Source organism: Anarhichas minor, unplaced genomic scaffold, assembly GCF_050575085.1.
Source record: "Anarhichas minor isolate MPS153535 unplaced genomic scaffold, ASM5057508v1 ptg000011l, whole genome shotgun sequence".
In the NCBI taxonomy this organism is placed as follows: domain Eukaryota; kingdom Metazoa; phylum Chordata; class Actinopteri; order Perciformes; family Anarhichadidae; genus Anarhichas; species Anarhichas minor.
The window spans coordinates 13266805-13291577 of NW_027466457.1; the positions used below are offsets into that span (position 1 = coordinate 13266805).

General features: G+C 41.9%; 1 protein-coding gene across 1 annotated transcript; it reads right to left on the reverse strand.

Annotated features, from left to right (window-relative positions):
* Nucleotides 1–8713: 8713 nt before the first annotated feature.
* On the reverse strand, nucleotides 8714–24016 carry crabp1a (cellular retinoic acid binding protein 1a). Its single transcript, XM_076089988.1, has 4 exons — nucleotides 23946–24016; nucleotides 20271–20449; nucleotides 12034–12147; nucleotides 8714–8764 (listed from the first exon to the last, which is right to left on the reverse strand). Exons 1-4 carry the CDS (start codon nucleotides 24013–24015, stop codon nucleotides 8714–8716), a joined length of 414 nt encoding a protein of 137 aa, XP_075946103.1. The 5' UTR covers nucleotide 24016.
* Nucleotides 24017–24773: the final 757 nt, after the last annotated feature.

Sequence of the window (24773 nt, forward strand, 5' to 3'; positions counted from 1 at the left end):
TTATTGAATTAATTATATATGTTATATTATATATATGTTTACATAGATATACTGCTTGGAAGTACTGAAAAATGTAATTAGAATAATTAATAATTCTAGTCCATATTGTTGTTGAACAATGATTTAATTAACAAAATCTGTGAAGACATGTAGAGACAGAGAGGATAATAAAAAAGAATTACAGTACAGAGGTGGTCTTTCGTGAAAAGATCAAATGATGTATTCCCTTTAGGATCCTGCAGAGGGAGTCCTCCATCTGTCCACCAGCACAAAGAGCTCCTTGCATTGGACACACAGTATTGTTTTTCACATGGAGGAATATTAAGCTTCCTTCACGATGAATTAAACACATCTAATGACTTGATTACAGGTTATTAGTCTTTCAAAAGTATCTTTTCATTAAATGAAATGGAGAAAACGGCAAAATCCACACATTTAAAAAGGAGAAACTAATTTTAATCTGAATTGATTCTGGTAATCATTTTATCAAATATTGAGTGGGGATTTTCTGCTTGGATTTACGTTTACTAAATACATATTGCACGTGTTCAGAAACTGTCCAAAGTCAATTTTGGGTAAGACTGTGGGATGCAAATGTAGAGCCATGTTGTCGTCATCTTAACTCACCATACTTAAAAGTCAGTCAGTCATACGTAAGTCAAAGGGCTCTGAAGAGTCAACGAAACTATATACTTTGAAATTATCATAACGTTATGTGTAAAACAAACCAAACTCCTTATTCTCAATTAATAATGAATATTTTAATTTCTCACTTTGTTATTAGTGACATGAGAGATGAGACATGACAGATATCTCTTGGCAGCTTTGCGTGAGATTCAGACCTGCTGGGAAACTGGCCTGTAGTCAGGCCTCTATGGGTGGTCCCACATATTGTACAGTGAGAGCAGAGAGCCTGAACATGTCCCCAAGCGTCACCACCCTGACAGTACCTGCAGCTTTCAGCCCCTTAACAAAACACTCAAAGACACACACATACACACACACACACACCCTTTACCCGCTTGGCCGTCAGGGTGCTGAGGCCCTGACGAGCAGTGAGGCCGACACATGCCAGCAGAGCCCTCCATGCCTCCCACTGGCAGCGCTAACAATGAGTTCCTCAAAGGCAGCACCGGCTGAGGGGGAGTTTTTTTTTGTTTTTTTCCCCCCCAAAGCTCTTCTGCATGATTTCTTCCGTAGAGTGCACACTCCTGAACTTTCAACAGCTTTCAGCTGCCTAATGTCGGCGCTTCCGCAACTTCTGACTCGGAGAGCAGAGCTATTGTCACTACTACAGAGCTGGTATTGTCCCTCGAGCTTGGAGGCCCTGGCACCCACAATGCAGAGCAATTAACTCACTGAGGCTGACCACGTAGATTTCTGTTCTTCTTTCTTGTGTGTGGGGAGGCATGTTCTTTTCTTTTTTTACAGTGTTAGCTGTATTTCAAAATTCAACAAGCTTCCACTCTTTTACAGAAGAGTACTTCCTGAAGACAATCTTGGCAAAAACGACAAGAAAGTTGACAGCATTGGGATGATGTCAGCTTCTCAGTCTGTGTGCACAAGACATCAGTAGCGCTGCTAAATAAGGGCAGATTATCCAAAATGATGTATTTTTAGGAATGGGTTATAAGGTTTGAAGACCGGCAGATTAGAAGGATAAGAAGCATGAATTGGAGCAGCTATAAATATTACAAAGCACTCATCTTTTCTTTTTCTTTTTCACTGCTCATCTGTCTCACAGCTTCATGGGTGATTTCTATCCATCCAGAGGCAGTATTCTTGTCTGTATGCGAGGATCTTTTTCTGTATGGTGATGGATGCACAGCCCAGCTGAGGTGTCTCTGCGTTACAGGCTGATTTGTCTTGATGAAGAGAAACCCTGCAGGCTCCTCTCCCCCTATAAAAGGATTAGTGAAGTCTGGCACTCTTACATAACCGCTGCAAGCTGCTGTCCGGAACAGTTTCAGCAACTTGAACGGACCAGGAAAAAAAACCTCTCCACCAACTGTTTTCACCTTTGAATGGACGTTTTACATGCAGAGTTGTCAAACACAAGAACGTAACTTATCGTAGTCCACCACGCTCTGGATGTAGGGTTAGGAAAGTAGAGAACACAATGCACCATATGGCTTTAGAGATGAAAATCTTGGTGTCGGCCCACCACTTTGGTCCAGACTGAAATGTCTCGACAACTATTGGATGGATTGTCAGGGAATTTGGTACACACATTCATGGTTCCCAGAGGATGAATCAGAATGACTTTTGTCATGTGATAGGGGCGGAGCGAATCAGGGAAGGACATGCGGTGACTGATGAGACCCAATCAGGAAGCAAATGTGAGTGTGAGCGTCATTGTTCAAAAGTCTATGTTTAAATACAATCCCGGAGTTTTCAAACGGGGTCCGCAGCGTTTTCAGAAGTCTCTGTTTTAGGGGTTCGAAAACGCCGGAGTAGTTTGAAGGCTTACAGCGTAATTGAAGCAAAAGTTATGCGTTTTAAAATGTATTAGTGTGGATGTAGCCTGAGGCTACAGATGGTGAACACGGTAAAAAAATATACTTGCTGATCATCAGCATGTTAACATTGTCATTGGGAGCGAAGTTAGCCTGCTGACTGCATTTAACTCAAAGTGCTGCTGTGCCGAAGAAGCCTAAAGTAGATTTTTTGTCAAATTTTTTAATTACTGTCGACTTACTTTCATCGTGTGAGAAGAATACTATTATCTCATGAACATTACCAATTGGGACATGTGTTTTAAATCACATTAAAACTCTTATCTAGTGACACATGTTTAGATTTATTAACAATGCTGTTTTACTGTGGCTCTGTCCAAATTACTGACATTTAAATCAAAATCACATGTGTTTTGTATCACAATCGATAACAAACAACAGCATCACTGCAGAGATTTACAACCTCTGTTGGCCTCTACACCTGCTGCCACGTTGACCATGATCTCGTTTGTTCTCACCGCTTGTAACAAATTGTCATAAATGACAATATTGAATATAACAAGGACACGGTTTCAGCAAAGATGTGGAAACCTATATAAAACCTTTTGGCTATTGGAATACAGAACCAGAGGACAAACAATAAGCAAACACTGACTGTGACAGTTATGATGTGAACTTGATTGTGCCGTGATCACTATTCCCCGTTTGGCTGCAACTCTGAATTGTAGATTGTCCCTGAATGCACCCTCATGCATGCATTGCGTGACAAAAAGTAAAGGCAGCGAAATGTTAGAGAATTAACTATTTATAGCAAGTTTCTGCAGGTTTGTCGTCATTCCCTGCTGAAACAAATCTGGGGAATCCAACTAAAAACCACAGAAAAGGTGGACCTTGCATTTAGAATATTTACCACAGATATGGGAAAAATGATCTGTGGTAATCTAAAATATGTGAACATAATAGTTAATAGGCTAAACATGCAAAATAATAATCCTGTGTTTGCCATGTAATACACTCAAAAGTTGCTCTGTGTAAGAATATTACTCAGGTGCCTTAAATGTAAATGCTTTTTTCTTTGTCATCATCATTCTTTTCTTCATCTTCCTCCTCTCCTCTCCTCTTAGCAGACATTGGACAGAGGTACCAGAGTGCTCTGAATATGTGCGTGTCACCCCCTCAGAAAGCATTTATTGAGACCTAAGCGTGACTAAATATATCGGCAGATCAAAGTCATTGGGGACGTCAGAGGCACAAAGCATGCTGGGTACACACACACACACACACACACACACACACTTGGCTGAACTTGACCTTTTCCATCCTCCCTTGGTGTTCATGTGCAATACATGTACGTTAATGTGCTGCATGTTACATCTGCTACACCGGAGTGGAGGGTTAGTCAGCACCATCTTAAATACAAATGCACTGATTAGCATTTTTTTAGGCTCGTCCTGTAGAACTTTAGCAGCTTATTAACAGGCCATAGCTAGTATCACCATTTTAGTAACGCTTTCTAAGAATGCATTGTTTATAAAGGGCTTGTAAGTTCTGACTTATGGGTTTATTTCTGTTTAATACCTCATTTAATAATGGTGGTAATTGTTCAATTTGTAGATTAGTTATAAGCAATTGATAAAAACAAATTTTGGGTCGCCAGGTTGTGAACAATCTCATTGGCAAGTGTTTATCATCGTCATAATAATGCAGTATGTGATGGATGGTAATGATGACTTACGAGTTTGCGTTTTTTACTTTTTCTCTTAATTTTTCTCTTCTAAATTAATTTGGTTAACCCGGATGTGTGTTTAAAACATTCCCGATCATCGGACTACTTGTGTTTCTTGCTCCAGCGAACCTGTTTTTTAACGTTGTTGCAGCGTTCCCACATCTCAACATTTAACTTGGTGCATATAAATGTTATTAACAATGCGAGGGGTGACCGAAGCTATGAAAATAAGAACCAAGTTGTTTAAAACTGGAATGCACTAATTAGCCCAAGTCTTATTTTGCAGGAAACTTAATGGGCTCTTTTTTCGTCAGCGTCCCAAACTCCAAAACCCACTTATGCCCTAGGAGGAGCTACACTGGGACACCAAGTGGAGACGAGGAGGGACACTTTTGTTTTGCTTGTCTTTAGGAAGCGGCGTTGCGCTCCACTGTACTCACAGAGGCTCCACTGTTTGGTGCCCAGAAGATTGCAGTAAGACGGAGGGGCCCCTTCCCCGACAAAATGGAGCATATACACAACAATCCCTTTATTCAGCTGTTTGGACCTGCCATCTGAACAGCGGCTTGTCATTAAATTAACATCACAGCAGGCGCGCGCCCTGGCCCTTGCTTCGCGGAGCATTGTGGTGCACTCGGGAGGAAACTCATTCTTTCAGGGGATACCAGGTCAAAAAGCAGGGGCGGTATAGACGCGTCCCTGCAGCCTTGGCGTTGAGGAATGGGAACAGTCGCCGTGCCGCTGTGTTGGTCCTCGCGAAAGGCCGAGTGTTGAAAGGACAACCTTTTAATCCCTGGCAGCCGTGAAGGACAGAGACAGATTTGCTTTTTGTTTTTGATGTTGTGCCACTTTCTCGCCATATTCACCCCGAGGACAAGACTGGAGTCCACGCCAAGGGTGAGGCTGCAACACATTTCGCTGCAGTGAAGCTGTGGCTGTGTTGGCCCGGATCGTACACTCATGTGTGGTGCACCTGCACCGGGGAAGTGTCTTGAATAAGTTGCCCAATGGTTTTCCAGTTGAAAGATTTGTATGGAAGCAGTGCACTGCCTGGCTCATGCACCGAAAACAGTAAATTAGCCGCCGAGCGGCACAGAAACACTGTTTAAATAGAACAAAAGCTAAATTATTTGTCAAGATGGAAGAGTCAAAACCTAGATTTCTAAGTAAATGGAATATAGTCAATGTGCACAACCTGTGTGAATGGGTTCATTTGTAGCCAATTCTCTTCAAGCTTTCGGTAGTAGAAAAAAAAAACACCTCCTACAAGCGGATTAAGAGGAAAGTAAAAAAAGATGCACAAGGGCCAATCAGATCAGTTGTCCCGTGCCCTGGGTCAATAGAGGGCCCAAAAAAGCCTGCTTTTGCAAAGAAGAGTAGATCAACTTGATAAATGCCACACAACGCGCAGTCTGAAGCCGCGGTTCTACTTTCCGTAAAAGCTAGATTTATGCTTGCCGTCTCTGCGAGGTCACCGACTGTCCGCGCGGCCACAGTGACGTCATGCCATCAGACATGGCCCTTTGCGATGTTTTCGTGTGGCAGGTTTTGTTCCTGTCAGGGCAGATCTAATATTTTCAAAACTACGTGGATGCGGTTGGGCACAGAAAATGGAGAACTTTGAGGAGCTTTGAGATCACCATTTCACGTCAGCTCATGACCATGCGACTGTCCTTGCTGAAAGTATAACCGAGACTTAGCGACCGCGGGAACTTCGGAGTGACGAGCTACCTGGTCTCAAGAAATGCAAAGGCCACTACATAAACTATAAACTGGCACAAAATGATAATAACCAAAACACCATGTTCTGAACAGACATTACAAATTTAACAGTCCAGCACATAAGGAGAAATGTGGGCCGTCACTTCAATATTTTAGTAGGAAACCTTGTTTTCATCTACTTCTGTTTGTGTGTCTTTTTTTAAATTAAGCTAGCTACGAAAATTGAGAGAAAGTACAAATTGGGTGCATTAAAACGCAAGGAGTGAAAGAGGTAGGGAACAAAAGCGTCCTGTGCTCCTCTTACATCTAACTTCCTCTTCCTGTTTGTATTTAATTTTGCTCTGGATGGTGGAACACACAATGGGTTAAGCTACGCTAAGCTAATGCAGGCTGAGCAGGAACAACGATTGGTGAGTAAAACATCCGTAATTATTCTTTGTTCATTTGAAATGTGGTTGTGTAGGCAAGTGAGCTCAGGCTTTTGATGAAACTAATTTTCTTTCATCTTGAGACAGTTGTACTGTAGCTTAGAGAGCAACTTTCCAACGTCTTCTCATTTCTTCTGCAGCTTTTATAACATCTGCCTGTCTGTCTTCTCCACAACCTGCATCACGTACACTGATCGTAGACCAACTTCAGATGGGGGGACAGGTGGTGCATCTTTACCAGGTGCCTGAATCCTCCCTTTTCACTGGACTTTGTATTCAACATTCTCGTCTGTCTGTCTGACCACCTTGTTGGTGAAACAAGGGGGCAGCACAGACCGCTGGGCAATCAGGTTAGGAAGACTAGTGAAGCAAAAGAGGTCAGATAGATGAAGTGACCACAATGCTTCTGTGTCTGTTCGTTCCAATAACGTTGCCTCCACATGACGGGCCCTGAGGGGAAAGTCACATGAGGACAACTTTCCTCCTTTCTCACTTCTGTTTAAATTCCAAAATACATCAGGCAAAAAGAATTAAAAAGTCTCCTCATGCCCCTCCCTGAATAATAAAACCCACTGCGAAGAATGAAAGCTCTTAATGTTGCCTGCCTCCGTGAATTGTCATGATGTAAATGTGCAGCCGTGGCATTAGTCACGCTGGAGCGACAGAGCCCTGCTTGAAGGCTTTTGACTGTATTTGCTCCAGTCTGTCTGGTCTTATCTCTCTGCACCACTCTGTCTTTAATCTTGTTGCTTTAGAGCTGTATCAGACACAAAGACGTGTCTCTGGGGAAGAATCAGTGCAAGTGACAAATAGCAGCGGGGGGTGTGAGGCAGGAGCATGATGGGATGTGGGGTTTTAAAAGCCAGGGCTGGTTTTAAAGGGGCAGTTTAGGGCTTTTTAAGAAGTGTGACTGAGTTCATCAGCAACTGGGAGTTATTGTAGGTTGCTCCAAACAAGCACCAGTTGTTTTGTCTTTGAGATTTCAGGAGCACAAGTTCATAGGTTATAGTAAGGCTGGTGGGAGTCAGAGGTTTCTTACATTTTGTAAGATTCTTTTTAATCTTAAATTTTCTTTTTTTTTAATGTCTCCACTATTATAACTGCTTACAGCCTGATATGTAACTCCGAACATCAACGCCTTTGTTCCCAAAGCCAGAGACTGTTTCGGTCCCAGAAGTTGATTAATATTTAAACGATTACATTTGTCTATATCTTCACTTCAACAAGAGTTTGCAGATTAAATCCCTCTTTGTTGATACAATAATACCACCTTACCTTGTGCCTCCATTCAGTAGCTGATCTGAAGCTTTGTATCACATCACAGGATTCTTGTTAGGAGATGGAGTTTGCCACGTTGTCCATTTTGTCTTTGCACTTTAAGAGTTGTGAATGGTGAGAAAGCACAGCTGCACTGGCTGGCTCGAGCGAAACCCAGCCCCAGGTCACCGCTGTGATGTTTTGAGGTACTATAGTGCCATGTTGCATCACTGCTGCACAGGATGTGTAAAAAGCTCAATGTTATCACTATTTGTCAGAGCTTAATCTTTACAACGCCATTACAACTGATGAAGCTCTATCTGCTGCTGAAGACCATGTGATTTCATCAAAAGCTCCAGAGCAGCTACTAAATGGACCTGAGGTGACTTTTCTTTCGTCAACTTGTGTCTCCAAAGTAAACAATGAAATTATAACCTCCATACTTACTTGGTGTTTATTTAAAGATGCTCTGTGGTGTTTTCGACAACTAGTGGTGCCATGGAGCGATGCATGCAAGCCCCGCTGTTCCACTGGTTGACAGTTGGTGGCAGTAATTTGTCAAGAAGTATGACACTACATCAACAAAAGGAGGCAAAGAAGAAGACTGCCAGCTGATGTAAGTAATGCAGATTCTTAAAAGTTATTTTTAAAAAGTGGTTTTATGACGAAGGAAATGTTTGTTTGGCTTCTGGAAACATTGAACGTGAAGATATGTCTGTTTACAAGATAACTCCATGTGGGTACATTTTAGCATATCATTTAAAAAAAGAGGCTCTGCTACTGTTTGTTCCGTGTTTTTATTGTTTCCTTTCATCTAAACATGAATACTTAATCAATGCAACTGATGACTAAATCCTACGTACACAGCTGACACCAGGGTTGCAGATATGGACACTGAGATATCCAGCTACTGTACTGCAGACACAATACTCACTACAAGAAAACCAGATTACAGAGACATTGCTATAGTTTGTGGAGACTATGCAGACTGATGCTGAGAGATTACACAGGATACTTTGCAAATGCGTTTCGCGCGTGTTAGCATGACAGAGTGTTGTTGGGGTTTAACGTGTTGTTGTGGTCCAACTGGGCGTCTGTCTTGTCCTGATGAAGGTTAAGGGGCTTCATTCCCGGGCGTAAATTCGCGTGCACACTACGTCGTCTGCCCCGAAAGTCTGGAGGAAACAAAAGGATAATTGATAGTGAGTAGCCCTCACAGTCAGCTGGCAGAAAATGTTAAATTAGCGACACATTTTAAAGCCATTTGCTTTTTAATCCAACAAACACATGTGACAGTAAGCCCAGAGCTCAATGCTGCAACTGAACTTGACAGATGGTTGCATTTATACCAACGGAGCCAGACTGGTGAAGCAGGGGGCTTCGCCAAAATAATTAGTCAAATACATGCAAGTGCACAGGGTGGATTACTTTGTGACGTGAACTCCGTATTTCTTCTGTTTACCTCACAATAACCCCAAAGTTAACACTCCAGAGTATTATAAACCATTGGTGCTGTTGACATCAGAAAAGCCGCCGATTTCACAGACCTGTTACTCAAACTGGACTTCCTGTATTGTTTTTCATGTCTCACCGGTACCTGAAACAACACACACCACTACCAACGCAGCCCCTTGCTTTGTTTAAACCCAATGCAAGGTGGTTGATTTTGGTCTGAACGCCTGCTCACAGGGTCTGAAACCTTCCACACTTACGCCTGAATTGGCGGTTGGGAGGCTGTATCTGACAATTTCTAAAGGTTAACTTTCCAAAGCTAATAATCCAACAACCACCTCACGCAGTGATTGGCCAGGTGTCTGGAGGGATGACAAGGCAGGATTTAAACTTTTCTCTCAAGCTCTCTTTTTTTAATTCTGTCACTTTTTGTGTGTCAATGAATGCCTTCGAGTGCCATTTGTACAAATGATCATGTGGACTACTGTACAAAGACATGCAAACACTGTTTGGAGAGAGCTTAGGGAGGCAGTGTGTGTAACCATTTGCATCAGGTTTAAACACCTTTGCCTTTAGACGGGGCCTGAATGACACGTCGTAAAAACTAGTTTGTTTCTAGCAAGCTGGACCTCACGAGTCTCGTCTCTCTTCTATTCCCCTTTTTTAAAGACGTCTTTGAATTCAATTCTAAAATGCACAAACTAACGGATTAATGCGTCCCTTGAATGCACAAGCTTGAAGTGATTGAGTCCAACCCTCTGATCTGCTGTCATTTTTTTTTCGTTTTATTTCAGGCTGATGCAGCCGGAGAAAATCCACACGACTTTGGCCTTAAAATGTTTTCAGACTAAACCAATTAAACGGATCATGCAAATCGTATGGAAATGTCCCCCACTTACAGTGTGAACTGCCACAGCCAATCAGACCACTGCTTTATGATCGCTCGTCCTCCTTTGAGTCTTGACGCTCTATTATTGTTGTCTGGAGGCTTTTATTTTGGATACAGATAGATATGATTCAGATTCAGACCGTGTTTGTTTTGGTTTTTCCAGATGCTTGTCCCAAAAGAAAGAGGTTGTCTGGGTGCAAAGATGACACTCGTCTCTTTTTCTAAAGAGAGGCTTCAAATCTTTTCAGGATTTTAATGACGCAGAATTTGTATTAGCTAAAGATTTGCCTGAACATAATCCAGGCATTATATATTAGTTTGCCACTACCATCTAATTGGGAAACAATTTAGAGATATATAAATGTAATTTCGAGAAGACAGATTTGGAATTTTCACTTTCACTTCCCCAATCGATGTGGTCATCCCACTTTCTTTGTGCAGTTGTTACTTATTATCCTTCACGCTTACACAGACACTATCAAGCAGCTGTGCCACCAAAATTCGTCCGGCTGTCTCAGGTGAACGATGACAAGATTTACTTGTTGGTGTTGTTGTGGTAACAAATACAAGATGCATCTACTGAGAACCAATCTCATACCATTTACCTATGTCTCGTCTGTAAACCCGACTATGTGATGGAAGAATGTGTCTCCGCGTGGCTTTTCGCTGTGAACACTGATGAGAAAATGTCCAAACTGAGACTCTACAAGCTGCACTGTAAACATGGTTCATCTGCAGGTTGTACGATGGTGTGACAGAAGGGAGGACTGAGGTGAGAAGAGCAGAGAGACACAGATGCTGTCACAACTCGGCCAGATCAATCTCCATTATAGTGCATGAATGCTTCAGCTCCTCCAGGGCAGCCGGGCCAAAGTGTCACCAGAGTGGCAGGCGCTGTAACACATTCTGCTTTTATAACCCAAACATTAGAAAAGATTGAATATGTTCTGGCTTCCTCTGAATAATGAGGAGCTTCTGTTTCAATATTGAGATGCTATTTAATGTCAAGATGATTAAGAAAAAATGCATTTTCAACCCTTTTAGATCCCATCCACGGCTATATTCTGCAATATATTTATTAAAATTCAATCATCTTTTCTTCCTGTAAAACAAAATATAACGTGTACTTACGTAAGCTAGTACCAACCAATTTCAACCGATAATATCATGACATGCATCAACCAATCAATCTGCAACTTTTAGCGACATGGAAGGTCCTCTGTGGCTCCCTATCGCGCTAAACTCTAAGCCCGCCCACTTTTTAGAAGTCCAATCAAATGCAAAGGAATTTATTTAAATCCCTCTTGTAAATGCACACCGCTCAAATATTTCGTCTGCTTCTTCCAAATACTTGCTTCTAATATAAAGCTAATCAAACATCCTGTGATTACGTTTTCAGCATCTAAACCTTCTATGTTATCGCTTCGAGCTTTTGCCTTTTGGACATTCATCTTACAAATACTCTGGGAACAACAAAGCAGAGCGTGGGAGCGTTGAACGCTCAGAGAGGAAAGCTGTTGAGTCCCTGAGAACTGTTCGTCCGGTCCTTTGGTCTTGGACGGCTCCCCTGCACATCGTTCGAGGGGCTTTACACCCATTGACTTCTGCCCATATTAATCTAGCTAAAGACAGAGGGTATTACTGCAATGTCAGCGTAGCAGCTCCTCTTGTTCTCCTTTCAACATCTCTCTGCAGGGTGGATGAAAGCTCGGCTCCTAGGGAAACGGCCTCTCTCATTTCCTTTACGGATGAATCTCCAGGGTGACTTCATGCACTCCCTGCCTGGTTTCATTAACTATTTCTCAAACAGAGGACACTAGCTGCTCGAAAATCCCATCTTCATGCATGCACCTGATGTCTTTCTAGTCTCCATGAGAACAAGCCACGTAACAGACAACCCATACAGATTAGCTACCCATCAGATCGCACTCTCTCTGTACTGAGAATAACTTTGTGTCTTCGTTTTGTTGGTCCAGCCTGAAATGAGAGTTCATTAATCGCCTGAACTCCAGAGCGTTTGTCTTTGCAAAGAATGACTTTCTTTTTTCGTTTCTAAGCAGTAGTCTATTAAGAAGCTTTGATGAGTCATTGCCGTGCGCTCACCAGTATGAGCTCATCGCCGTTGAGCTCTCGGGTCCAAAAGGTTTTGGGGCCGCCACCATCCACCAGAGTCTGCTTACAGTACATCTTGTTCTCCGACATCCAGGTGGGGAGGCTCTGCAGGGGGGGAGAGGGGGGCGCAACAAGGTGGAAAGGTCAGTGTGGTGTCAGTGAAGGTAGAAACACATCAGCAAGGCGTACCCTTAAAGGGTCACTTAATGCCAGGCTTTATGCCAGCATCACTGATTGGTGTGGTTAGAAATGAGCTCTGTTGCACCCAACAGTGATGTCACAATGCACGGATCACCATGGAGTACATTTCTACACCACTGCATCGAGGTGAGAAGTTAAAGCAGCTATAGTCAACATGTTTAATATGATGTATCAGATGACAAAAGGGCAAGGTTTTTTTTGTTTGTTTTTTAAAAACAGCAGGCAGCTGTTTTCAGAGAAACAGACCTTAATAAAACTACCTGGTCAGCACCAACGAACATCCGGACACAGTTAGAGACTAGACGGTCAGAACAGTGGAGCATTTAGAAGCTAAACGGACAGATATTTCCTTTACGAGTTGGTGGAGACCAGTTAAAAGAGCATGAGTTAAAAGAGAGTGACAATTGGATTTACATTCATCAGGTGGAGAAAAAACACCATTTAATCTTATTGTTGCTCCAGAACAGCAAAATAATGCTACAGAGTACAATGATATCTAAGACAAAGCCAGGTCCTTAAAGAAACCCTCCCAGGCGAGTGGAGGCAGTTATAGCAGCAGATTCACTCTCACGGTTCATGAATGATATTTTCAACAATCATACTGTATATAATGTCCATATATTTTTGGCCATATATTTCCCAGCCTACTTTAAAATGACATTTGTCCCGTGCTAATTCATCCATGGCCAGCCCTCAATGAACAAAGCTATATAATACTGTAAAATCCTCTTAGCTCTTTGGTCGATCAGGGTCTCCATCTGCTAATTCTCTTCAATAACATTTCAAATGACTTCAACAGGATTAGTCAGACTTTGACTTCAGGACTAATTTCTCCTGAAGTAACTGACTCAGAGAGCTAAGAATCCATAAAAGAGCAGCACCAAGGTGACCCTGTGGCGCTAATTTGTGTTAATGGAGAGGATTTATCATTTTGTTGAGCTTAGGGTCCATTAGCTGAGCTCTTATTTCATTACCTCAACTGTCTACTGACACAAAAGCTGTCTGGAACAGTTGGACATTTTGGGAAATTATATGTTTTACTTTTTTACGGAGGGTAAAGTGAAGAGTCTGATAACATGATCATATTTATCTCTTAAAGCCAGGAGGCAGTCTCTTTAACCAAAGTGTTAAAATAACTTAATTAGTGAGCTTTAGAGGTGCTGGTGGGTCATGCTAGCTGTTTCCAGAATTTAGTTAGTTTTAGTTAGTTGGCTGTAGCTTCATATTTGAGAGATATGAGAGTTTTATCAATCTTCACCAATCTTCAAGTGAGTATGCAGAATTCCCAAAACATCAAACCATTACTTCTCCTTTAGAGTTCAACTTCCCAATCAAGCCTTTAATCCAGAGATTAGTTTACTATTCACAGGCGTTGGCCTCACGTTGCTATCTGACTCTGATCATATCTCCCCACACTGCTGATGTTTGTTTCTCCTCTCAATAAAGCATGTCCTGAATGTCCCTTTTCAACATAGCATCTCAAGCTAGTGATCCCGCTCCAAAACCCTGGAACTGATCAAAGCTGCGGTTGCTTGAATCCAACTCAACTCAAGTGAAATCTAGACGGGCCTATAATGAGATGCCATCATGTTTTTTCGAGCATGTTCCTGCAGATTTGTAGTGTTGCTCAAAGACAATTTGTTTGGCAATTTGTACAATGTTTGTATTTTATTAACGCCCCTGCTCAATGTTGGACGGATCAGTAGCCTTTGTCTCTCAGAGGCAAATGTTAATCACCATATCAAAGGTAAGGAAAGCCATCATGGATCCCTGCGGGCGTCCGTCCACAGGGTTTGCCAAGCTGAACAACAGCAGGGCTTCTCTACAGCCAGATCCCAGAGAGTCGATTAGCTACGGCTCCATTTTAAAGTTAGCATCCGTCTCAGCCTCTGACTCGGATGGATTTTCTCTCATTCTCCCTGTTGCACATTAAGTCACAGACAAATTCTCACACATCGTCTTTCTCTTCCAAATAACACACCAGAGCTTGTGCACACACATTTCAGACCAAGACAAATTCATCCTGCATAGCTTCTTCTTTTGTTACCATGTCCTGTTTTTTGTTTTTTTTTAGCTTTTTAGGCTACTTATCAGAACATCTGCTGCCTTTGGCTTTGGTTCAGTCTCTCACTGACTTCCCATTGCTTATCAGACACAAACAGTGTGTCTAAAAGGAGGAGAACATCTCATTTCCTGATTGGTTTAAAGTTTTTATGTTGGATTTTACAACTTTTCTTTCAGAGCCCAAAATAACACGCTCACTCCATCTTGGACTCATATCTGTTTGATCACATTATCTCTTTCACGTCAGTGTTTGCTCATCACTTTTCCCACTCTGAATAGCTCATGCCTTATGCTTAGGACAAAAATATGAGGCACAGTTGCTCTTTATCAAATCAACTCATATTTCACCAAGTGACAAACAGCACGTCTGAGTGGTGAGGACCAGCAGAAGGGCCTTAAGCTACACTTTCCCGGATAACCACTTAACACTAAGTGCAACAAAACTAACTGACGGTGAAGAACTCCGATCAAAAAGTGCCAACTTCTAGAATGATGGGTTTCCATGAGAAGTTACGGTCCTATTTAGTCGTTCCACTTCTTGTAAAATGTCTTATTATTTATTTTTTCCCTAAAAGAGAAGGCTTAATGGGACTTTCTGGGGCATGCTTGCCAGACTGACGGATGTCTCAGCTTATTATTGCACCGTCTCAAGTTCAGCATCACTGTGTCGGACGTCATTGTTGACTAACTTTCTTCTTCTTCTTTTTTAAAACACAATGACATGGTGGTCCCTCTCAGCCCACGATTTGTTTGGCTGTGTTGTTAACAGATAAAATGAGCTCCTGCGTTGCATTGCCGACAGTCAGCAGCTCACGATTGTTTGCTGCCCCCAGTGGGCTCCCTGCACATGCTCAGTGTTTCTCCTGCCTGCCCCATAGACTTTACATTGGAATTCATAATTCTAAGAGTAGTATTTGTTTGCAGTTTGAAGTGTCCTGCCAACAATTTTAAAGAAGCTTTTTATAATCTGGTTCATGGGGAAAATGCTTTTTGGTCTTTTTTTCATTGCAGTACCATTAATGTTACCTTGGATTCTCATGATATCGCAAGATCACATGAGAATCGCGGGATCAGAAGATCACTTGAAAATCCATCTTATGCGCCTCCAAGTAATGCCTTTGCGTCCGGACAATCAGTGCTCGACAGCTACGGATGTGTGGTTAAGGTGAGTGTGACGCGGCGATCGTCAAAGGCTTCCATAGAGGCAGCCCTGCACGTCCTGGTCCACGATTAGATGGCTTAAATAGGAATTATAGTGCATTACTTTTCGTAGTAATTACAAACAGTGAATGAGAAAAGCATCTTTAATACATCCATGATCACTTTAAGCACAACCACCAGCATTCACTGGTGCTACCAAATCAACCCAGATTATAACTTTAAATATGTTGATGTCACAGACTTGTGCCTGAGGAGCAGACTGAATGACAAAGAATATGTTTCAGCCTTAAGAGTAGATTCTACAAATGGGGCCGCAAATCCAAAACCCAATATTTTGAGTGTTTATCAGAATCATTCCAAAGTAAGTCTTTCCACTCTCTTCTCTTCCAACAGATTTTTTATTTTCCTGTCATTCGCCGCAGGCCTTTTCCTGCCTCTCCATGCTAAATGACACTCTGTCATGCTCGAGTCTCAGCCACCCCGTCCTGGAAATACATACCCATTTTAATCCATTTACTCCAAACCTCTCCAAGGCTGCAGCTCACATATTGCCTTCACCATTAAATTATAGGATCGCCTGTCGGGGGGTAAAACATCCATTATTTGGAAATAAATATGGCATCTTGTCCTTGCACTTTCTGTCAGTATGTGATGAAACTCTTTCGTGGATGCTACATCTGTTTCTTGAGTCAAATATTTGTATCGACAGGCTGTATTTCTGATCCTTAACATCTCCGCTCTCCATTTTAGCCCCATGGCTTGTGACTGTCTACAGCAACCAGCTGGGTTCAAAGAAAGAGTCTTTCTGCCCAGAAGTGACTTGGTTTCTCCTGCGCTGGGAAATTAAGCTTATGAGTTCAGATGAAAATGTTGCTGCACCACAGATGCTGTTTTATTTCTCAAAACTCAACCTCAGCTGCACAAAGCAGCAAAACCTCAAGTTTGTCTTCCACCTAAACACCTCCATCCATCAGAGCAGGATCATAATCGCCTCATTCTGACCCCCACTCTGCACCAACGCCCGTCTGGTGTCTGTTTCTCTGTTGTCTCTGAGAGTGACAGGAAGTCTCTTATCACTGTCTCCTCCTGTAAGTGAGAGGAGGCCGTCTGATCCCACCGCACTCACGCAGATTAACTGGAGCTTTTTAACCTTGTGGCGGTGTTAATCAGCCCTGTGCTCTTCGCCAGCCACAGATCAGCGTGTAATCCCTTTAACCACAGAGGCAGCCGGCCTCAGCCAAAACCCACTTTGGGTTCTCCTGCCGACTCGCTCCACCTGAGAGTCCGCCAACACCCCACACTGCCCCCCTTGCCCCTCCGGGTACATGTGTCAGTGGGCGCTGCCTCCTGCAGGTTTAGCTTCACTCGTGCAAATGATTGCCACACAAAAACACAATGTGCTTGTTGCTGAGAGACACCTTCTTGATTTCCGCTTAATTAAAAAAAGGTAAATATTCAGTACAGCTAAAAAAATGTTTTCTATTGGCTCTGTAATCCAGCTCGGGGTGTTCGCCGGACTATTCAGCTTCCGTTGAGAATAGCTTGTAGCCTGCAGTGTCGCTCGTAGTGTGAAAACAGCATAAAACAGCTCAAGAGCTACTGGCTGAAAGAGTCTTTCATTTATTTTAGCAACTTTGAAAGTACTGGAAGGACAAACGTGTTTATTATTCGGAAATAGGTTACAGGTTACGGAGGATATAGAGAATATAATCAAAAATGACATACTTTTCTAAAATTGTAGGTAAATAAAAATATCCACCAAATATGGATACAGTCAACTTCAATCTTGGACAATAGCCTAAGCGTCTTTAAAGGTGCTAAACGTAAAACTGAGAGCATATGGGTTGGCTCTCAACGGCTCTCAACATGGCGACGCCTGAGGCAACGGCTTGCAGCTAACAGTGCTAACATCGCTAACAGTGCAATCATCTGTAACAGGGAACTGCCCATTGTTCCAATGGACCATTATTCTGAAACCAGCTTGTTATCCTGAAAACAAACGCCCATTTTTCTGAAGACCCATTGCTCCGAAAATACACACTCTCCATGCAACACGGCTCATAATTATTACTGAATGACGTCAAATATCGAACAGAGAACCTTTAACTCCAGTGTGCTGCAGTACAGACACAAAACACTGAAAAACATGTCACTGTCTCAACACCTTCTGTGATGCTGGTGCTCAGTCCCAAACAAGTGGATGTGGCAAATGTGTGATGACAACTCGACTTGAGGCGTCATGTAGCAAGAAGCCACACTGAGCGCCGTCTAGCCCTGCCCAGTACCCAGCATGCCTCAGGGCACAGACAGAAGAAGCCACACTGTCTCCTGAAATCAGTCATGTCTGCTTTCCTTGACTGCAACACGTTGTTACTACAAGATGAAAGGTAAAGACAACAGTGTAATTTTCAGACTTTAGCTATTGATTGCTGTTTGACAAACATTATGCGGTGCAACTTTGCATCTCAATGTAATGGCTGCAGGACATAAGTTCAGCCTTAATGACTTCTGCATTGCTCAAAGCCAGAAAGGCAATGTGGTTACCAGAAAATACCCACCACACATTTCTCAGGCTTTTGGCAGAATTCTGTTGAATTAATGTAGTGCATGCACGCGATTACACATTTTTCCCCTTTCCATGTGCTATGTCTCCTCTCCACAAGCATGAATATCACTGCTTTCTGTTGCCAAAGAATTCTTCAGGATGGTGGATTTTCTGTTTTACATTTCAGGATAGAACCAGAAACTGTTCAGCCCTCTTGGAAGAGAAACTTTGGAAAAACACTCGTTTTGTCAAAGAGTGTTTGTGTGGTGGCTGCTGAAACCATCCAGTTGAAAAGTTGTCATGATTTTTTGTTTTTGACACCAACCTACCTCACATATCAGGTACATGTTGTTTACCCACTGTGTGTCCTCACTGATACCAAACAGGACTCTCTTTCTCTCCAGCTCAGACGCCGGTTACTAAGCAGCAGGGCGATAAACAGATGTCAGCCTCTGGACCATTAATGCAAATATCTCGTTACCTAAAGTGACTCAGTGGCGTCTCGTCTCTAAATTGGAGCACTGACTTCCTACATTGTGTGGGTGCAATTGGATTGTTGTGTAAATTGACATCACACTGAACATAAAAGTTGTAGGTTTTTATATCGCGATGAAACATGAAAAATCTCAGTAAAAACGTATGATTAATGTGTGTTATTTCTTCCCTCAAGACTCATAATATGTTACAATATACAGCATGCATTATCACGAGGTGGCCAACATATAAAGGAATACATTTTATGAAGTAAGATAGAAAATCCTAAGAGAGAAAACGTTTATGCTTTGGGAATGTGATCGTACGTTGTCAGGCTCAACAACCGAGCTGCCTCATTCACTTCATCTTGTTATACAACCTATATATTTATTACACAGATGACTCAAAAGCCTCGGTGTTGGGATCATATCAGATGTCTCGAAAGTCAGTTTTCTCATATTACATATAACAGAGAACAGCGTTAATGTCAGTGCTTGAATGTTTTTTTATATGTTACTTTTGTGTTTATAATTTGCTGATTACTGCAAGTATTTTAACAAATTTGGTGATGAGTTCCAAGGATTTGTAAAACCTTGATGTTCCTAAAAAATAAAAAATGAAAGAATAAATGTCTCTGCCTACTATCCAAACCTGTAGGAGCTCTGACTGTCTACCAGGATGTGAGAAATCCCCCTCAGGGCCTGAAGAGGTTCAGAGAGAAACTCATCCACCCCAACTCAAGCTGCCCTTAATCCAGCCGCACAGACGTGAGGATGATACAAATGGATGAAACTGGAAGGAGGTATTCATTTTTCATTCAACCGTCTTCAACAGTAGCACGCAAGGTAGCTTTGAAGACCTTCAATACACACATACAAACACACAGAGAATACCAAATGGTGTGAACGTTTAGAGGACATATTCAATAAGATATCTGTAGGTGGTTGTTAAAGAGATGTTTGTTAATACAGAGACACATTTATCACTTAACATCTTCCAAATGTTGAGGTAAAACACATATGTGGATGTGGCTCTTGGAATGAAAGTCAATGTATGTCAAAGATTAGAAGATATCCTTGTGTTTATATTTCATAATAAATACTAGTGGTGCAGGGAATTGTTGACTGATTCAAAGCTTCTTTGTAACTGTTTACACACACACTGGCTTGTTTTTGTCATTGTGAAGACATTGTATTGACCTATATCAATGTCTTGGAAGCCTTTCCTCACTTTAACCCTTAACGACTACATCCTTTACCCCAATAACCTCAACCGCAGTCTTCATCTTAATAAAGAACTAAGTCTTCACCCTTAGAATTTAACAGTTTTATCTCACCAGATGGGAGTTGAGTGTGTGAACAGATTTTTGTCTCTGAAACATGTTTAATACAATACACAAAATACACACACACAAACACACTTTTTGTCACTAAGTTGGACATTGCATTGACTTGCATTCTTTCCATGGGAACTTGCCTTAACTTTAATAATACCCACCACACACTTAACCCCAACACTCAAACTAAACTTAACCCAATCACAGCCCTAACATAACCACACTACAAGTCTCAACCCGAGAGTTTATCTGTTTACCTTCAGCGGGACTCCAAATCTGTCCCTACATGGGAGGTGAGTCCCCACAATGCCATTAATAAAAGTATATGATAGCACACTAATGACTGTGACACCAACCGTTTGCAGTGCTGGATATGTTTCACTGAGTTGCGGCAGAGAGAATTTTTCTTATTTAAATATTTAAAATACCTTATTTTCTCAATACTACCTTGCACTTTCGTCCATCCACGGTCTCCTCGTCATATTCTTCACCAACGTGGAAGTTGATCTCGGTGGTGCGCACAGTGGTTGATGTTTTGATGTAGAACTTGTCACCGTCCTGACGGATCTCCACGTGGGGGTTGGAGGCCGCTGCCACAGCCACCTTCCTCAGCATGGTGTTCACTCCTGACCAGGATCAACCCACGTCGGAACAACAACAGGGAGAAAACACGAGTCAAAATTTTACCAAGATTCATATAGTTTTTAAAGGGGAAATTAGTGGGAGGTTTCACTGTCGCAGAGCAAATTAAATATCCTTGTGGATGTTTTAGGTTAGTTGATCACTATGACTCAATAAATTACAACATGCCGACTTTTGTGTCACTTTAAGCCTGGTTTGTAGTTGAAAAAGAGCCAAACAGACATATCTGTTATTATATTTAATTACAGTAATATGCATTATGTTATTTTTGCACTTTCAAAAATGCAGTTTCACGATTGTTCTAATTGATCCGCTGATACAAACATATGGTTTTGTGTCCAGTAGAGGCTACCATTAAAGGAGCGTCTACTGACTACAGACGGAGGTCAACAGGAGTCATAGATTACTCCATTACATCTTTAATAAAGAGAGACAGACATAGAAGAAAGGCAGAAAATAGGCTAAAGGTTGATCTCTGTTAGATACTGAAAAGTTGAGACATGCAAGAGAAAAATGTGCAAAAGCTGCATCTCAGTCGTAGGAATATATACGTATATATTTTTTTGTTCCAACAAAATCAAATGTAGGCTACATTTGTGTCTGATAAAGAAAGTGAGAAATAGAGAGAAGACGCTTCTTTTTGTTCTGCTGGAGCTAACATTTTCACAGAAACCTCTTCCAGTATGTTCTGTTGTCTTTCTATTCGGCCCCCTCGACCCCCCAAACAGATTAGACCTCTCCAGGCCCTCATGCCAGCTTCTATCAGACTCTAGACCTTAAATATAGGGGCACATGCTGGCTGCATGTCTCCTTGTATTTCTGTGTATGGTGAACAGGAACAAAGCCTACCTTTTAAACAAGAATGACAAGAAATGTAGATGTTTCATTGTATAAAAAAGAAATAGAATAAAAAACACAATAAATGATTTTTTTGGCTCTGACAGACACCTCAACTATTTCTTAAAATTGAGAGAAATCTGTGGAATTTGGGTGCTTATGCCTGCGTGAGAGATAATTCAACCATTTCCAGAAGAAAAAGTGAACTCTTGAGGATGTGAGGTCAGGTCAGGACCGACTCGCCGTTTTGTCTGGTGGCTGTAAGAGTGGTGATCCTGCTTGTGGCGCTGCCCGGGCTTGTGGCAACACTCTGGCATGCCCGGTTTCACTCTGCAAGGCCATCTGGCTTCATGTCCTGCCAACGTCCTGTATATTTCATGTCCTCTCCTACCACCAGAAATAACTGAGTATATAGAAAGCTATGTTTTTGCAAACAAGATCTGTGGTGTTGCTTGGTCAACTCCCAGGCATAAAAACATATTCATTTGACAGCTTACACTCGACCCCACCCACGATCTGAGGGATCACGCCATGTGGTTTTATAGCATTAAATATGTATGAGCATCAGTGAGCCAAGCAGTCTATCCTTGTTTCTGGACAATTGACATGTTCTCAAAATGTCATTCGCCAATTTTTTGATAATAGAAGTTTTTATGCTTCATGTTTGACCAAAGAATTGGCGAAAGGACAATAAACTTCAGCTTTTTCACCAATATTATTACAAGAAGCCAAAAGTAAGAGTATGATCTTACAGAAACCTAGAAAGTAAAGATCATTTCCTCAGTCAGTCCAGCAGTTTGTATTTAATTTGCAGTCCCCATTGAATCAGGGAAGTCTTTCAAAATAAATCCACATTTTCACACAGTAGTCAAATTGTATATGAAGTTTGCACTATTTTTTACACTCTTTGATCAAATGGAGACTCACATGCCGGCTCTCAATTAGCAAACTGTGAGTCTGATCAACTCGTACAGCTCTGTTCACTCAGCATGTTCACTCCTGGTTATAACAATCCCCTCCTAATGTAGGGAAACCTCAGAGTCAACAGATAATTATGAGGATGTTGATGGAAAGTGGCGGCACTGGAATCCACTGTAGTTGCCCATCGCAGCTCCCCATTGACCGAGACCTGATGTACGAACGAACGAGTGATCTGCTCCAGCAGATGTGGTTTAATGTGTTCGTGAATGGATGAGGCGCCAGGGACAGTTTCCTTATGGACCTTGTATCAAAACATGGGAAGGGGAAGGGGATGTTGAGGGGATTTTCTTTTTTCAAATCTAAACTATTTTACAGTTGATTTAAGTGAATGTGTTTAAGGATAGATTTTAGGGCTTACTCGATGATGTTAGGGTCTTAAAGAGAACGTTGGATTAAAGGACAAGGCGGACATTATTCTATGTTTTTCATATTGTCAACAAATCCCATGAAAAGACCAAAATCATCATTGCATTAGTCTGTCTCTCAACACTTTCTGACTTCCCTACCCAGTCTGTAATACTCCAAAAGCCCCAAATCCATCTATCCTACTGAAGATGTAAATCTTTAATAACAAATTACAAATACACACTTTCAATAAGTTTAGTAATTTCCTAAAACAGCTGGGCACTGTAGATTTTAGACAATGTAACTCGAACAGGAGTAATTAGTGCTTTTTCTGGGGACTATTTTCAGCTGCGGATTAATACACAAGCTGCAGTACACCAAGCTTTGACGACAAAGGCCATACTTTTTATTGTTGTCAATAAGACTAATGTAGAATATCACTAGCCTTATATTTTAAACTATTAAAACAGCAGAGTGTAATATAGCAGGTAGGGGTGTTTAAAGAGAGATTGCAAACAAAAAGCAAAGGCTGTTAAAGTTAAATATTCACTCAGATACTCCATGTGTGCACAAACAACTAGACTGTTAATTGTTTCAGATTTACAACGTACAAAACTGTTCACTTTTCAGCTTAACTTTTCCAGATTGTGCTAAAACAGGAACCGTTGATGTCTACAAAGTTCTGGGAGAGTTGTCGAAGCAGCTCCTCGTGCTCACACAGTGGGACTCCCTCAAGATTTCTACATTATTCTAAAGACACAGCCTTTTGATGTGTCCTGTCTGTTTCGGCAGTCTCGGCGTGACGAAGCACCGCAACACAATTGAATGACCCAGTTAAGCTGGTTCCAAATCTAAACCATCACAATCATCGGTTAAGACTAAGAAGGGTGAAAAAGAATGAATAAAGATGGGACACAAGAGAAAAGCACTGGGCTCCAGAGACCTCCCCTGGCATTGCTAATGCGTGCCCTACTTAAATGCTTAACATGAATAATGTTGTGCCCCCCTCCTCTCTTCATATAACAATACCACGTCTGTTGAGGCTAGAATTCAGCATCCAGTGTTTCATATCTCTTGTAAAACGCCGAGGGATTTCCCTTCAGCAGCATCTCCCCGTAGATCTCTGCGTTCTTGGAGCTTCTTCGAACAATACGAGGTTGTTGGAAGTCAGGCATGCCATTCTCCAAGAACAAGAAAAGCCTTTTTCTACATGGACATGATAGATAGTCAACCTCATGCAGGGATGTAGCGCTGGCTGTGGACCGGGGGGGGGGGGGGAGAGAGAAGAGGGAGAGAAGAGACTGGAGAGGGGCTTACCCAAGGCTTTGAGAAGTTCATCAAAATTCTCACTCTTCTTCATCTTCCAGGTGCCGGCAAAGTTAGGCATGTCTGCTTGAGGCTGAGTCCGAAGGGCTTCCGAAAGAACCTCTGATGCTTCTCTCTTTCCTCTTCCCTGTGTCTCTCTTTGACTCTTTCTCACCCTCCTCCTCCTTCCCTGTGCTCCTGTCTCCTCTGCTCTGGGCTCTGCCTCTCGTACACCCAAGTGTTTCGTTTCTTTATTTAGTTTTATTCACACACTCTTGCTTCGTCTGTATGCCCCAGTGTGCTGGCTGCAATCTTGTCTTTAGCTCCTTTATAGCTACTGTCTTCAGTGGGAGTCAGCGGAGGTCCCTCCCACTGAAAGCTCTGTCCCATTAACACAGTAGAGCAAGGCTGACGTGTCTGCGTCCTCTGGGGATCGAAACGACTAAATCCGTTCTTTGAGAAAATATTTATAGTGCTTTACTTTGCCAACAACTTGATTTTTTGGAGAAGAAGAAGGAGCTCAATTTTCTAAGTTTATGAAACTCTTAAATGTTGAACTATTATATTTTTACTGTGTGAAGTGCTTCTGTTGGTTCTCTGTTTAAAAATAATGGCGAGATAACAAAACATTCAGTAAATTTGCCCAAAATAAATCCCGAACCCCAAACATAGATCAAAAAGTTGCTTTATTGCACCAGGAATGAATAATCTCGACGTTTCCTTATTGATCCCTCTCAGGCGTTAACAGGGAAACGTGTATCTATTATATCAGCCACAGCTGAGGTGCCCTTGAGCAAGTGTTTCACCCTAGAACCGACTGGCGACTGTGACTCAGTGGTA

Bases quoted from the DNA above. Each gene is read 5' to 3' on its own strand.
- crabp1a (XM_076089988.1), bottom strand. From the start codon at position 24,015: ATGCCTAACTTTGCCGGCACCTGGAAGATGAAGAAGAGTGAGAATTTT. The intron at 20,450-23,945 runs GTAAGCCCCTCT...GATCCTGGTCAG, and splicing joins TGAACTTCTCAAAGCCTTGG to GAGTGAACACCATGCTGAGG. The intron at 12,148-20,270 runs GTAGTATTGAGA...CCCCCCCTGCAG, and splicing joins TGGATGGACGAAAGTGCAAG to AGCCTCCCCACCTGGATGTC.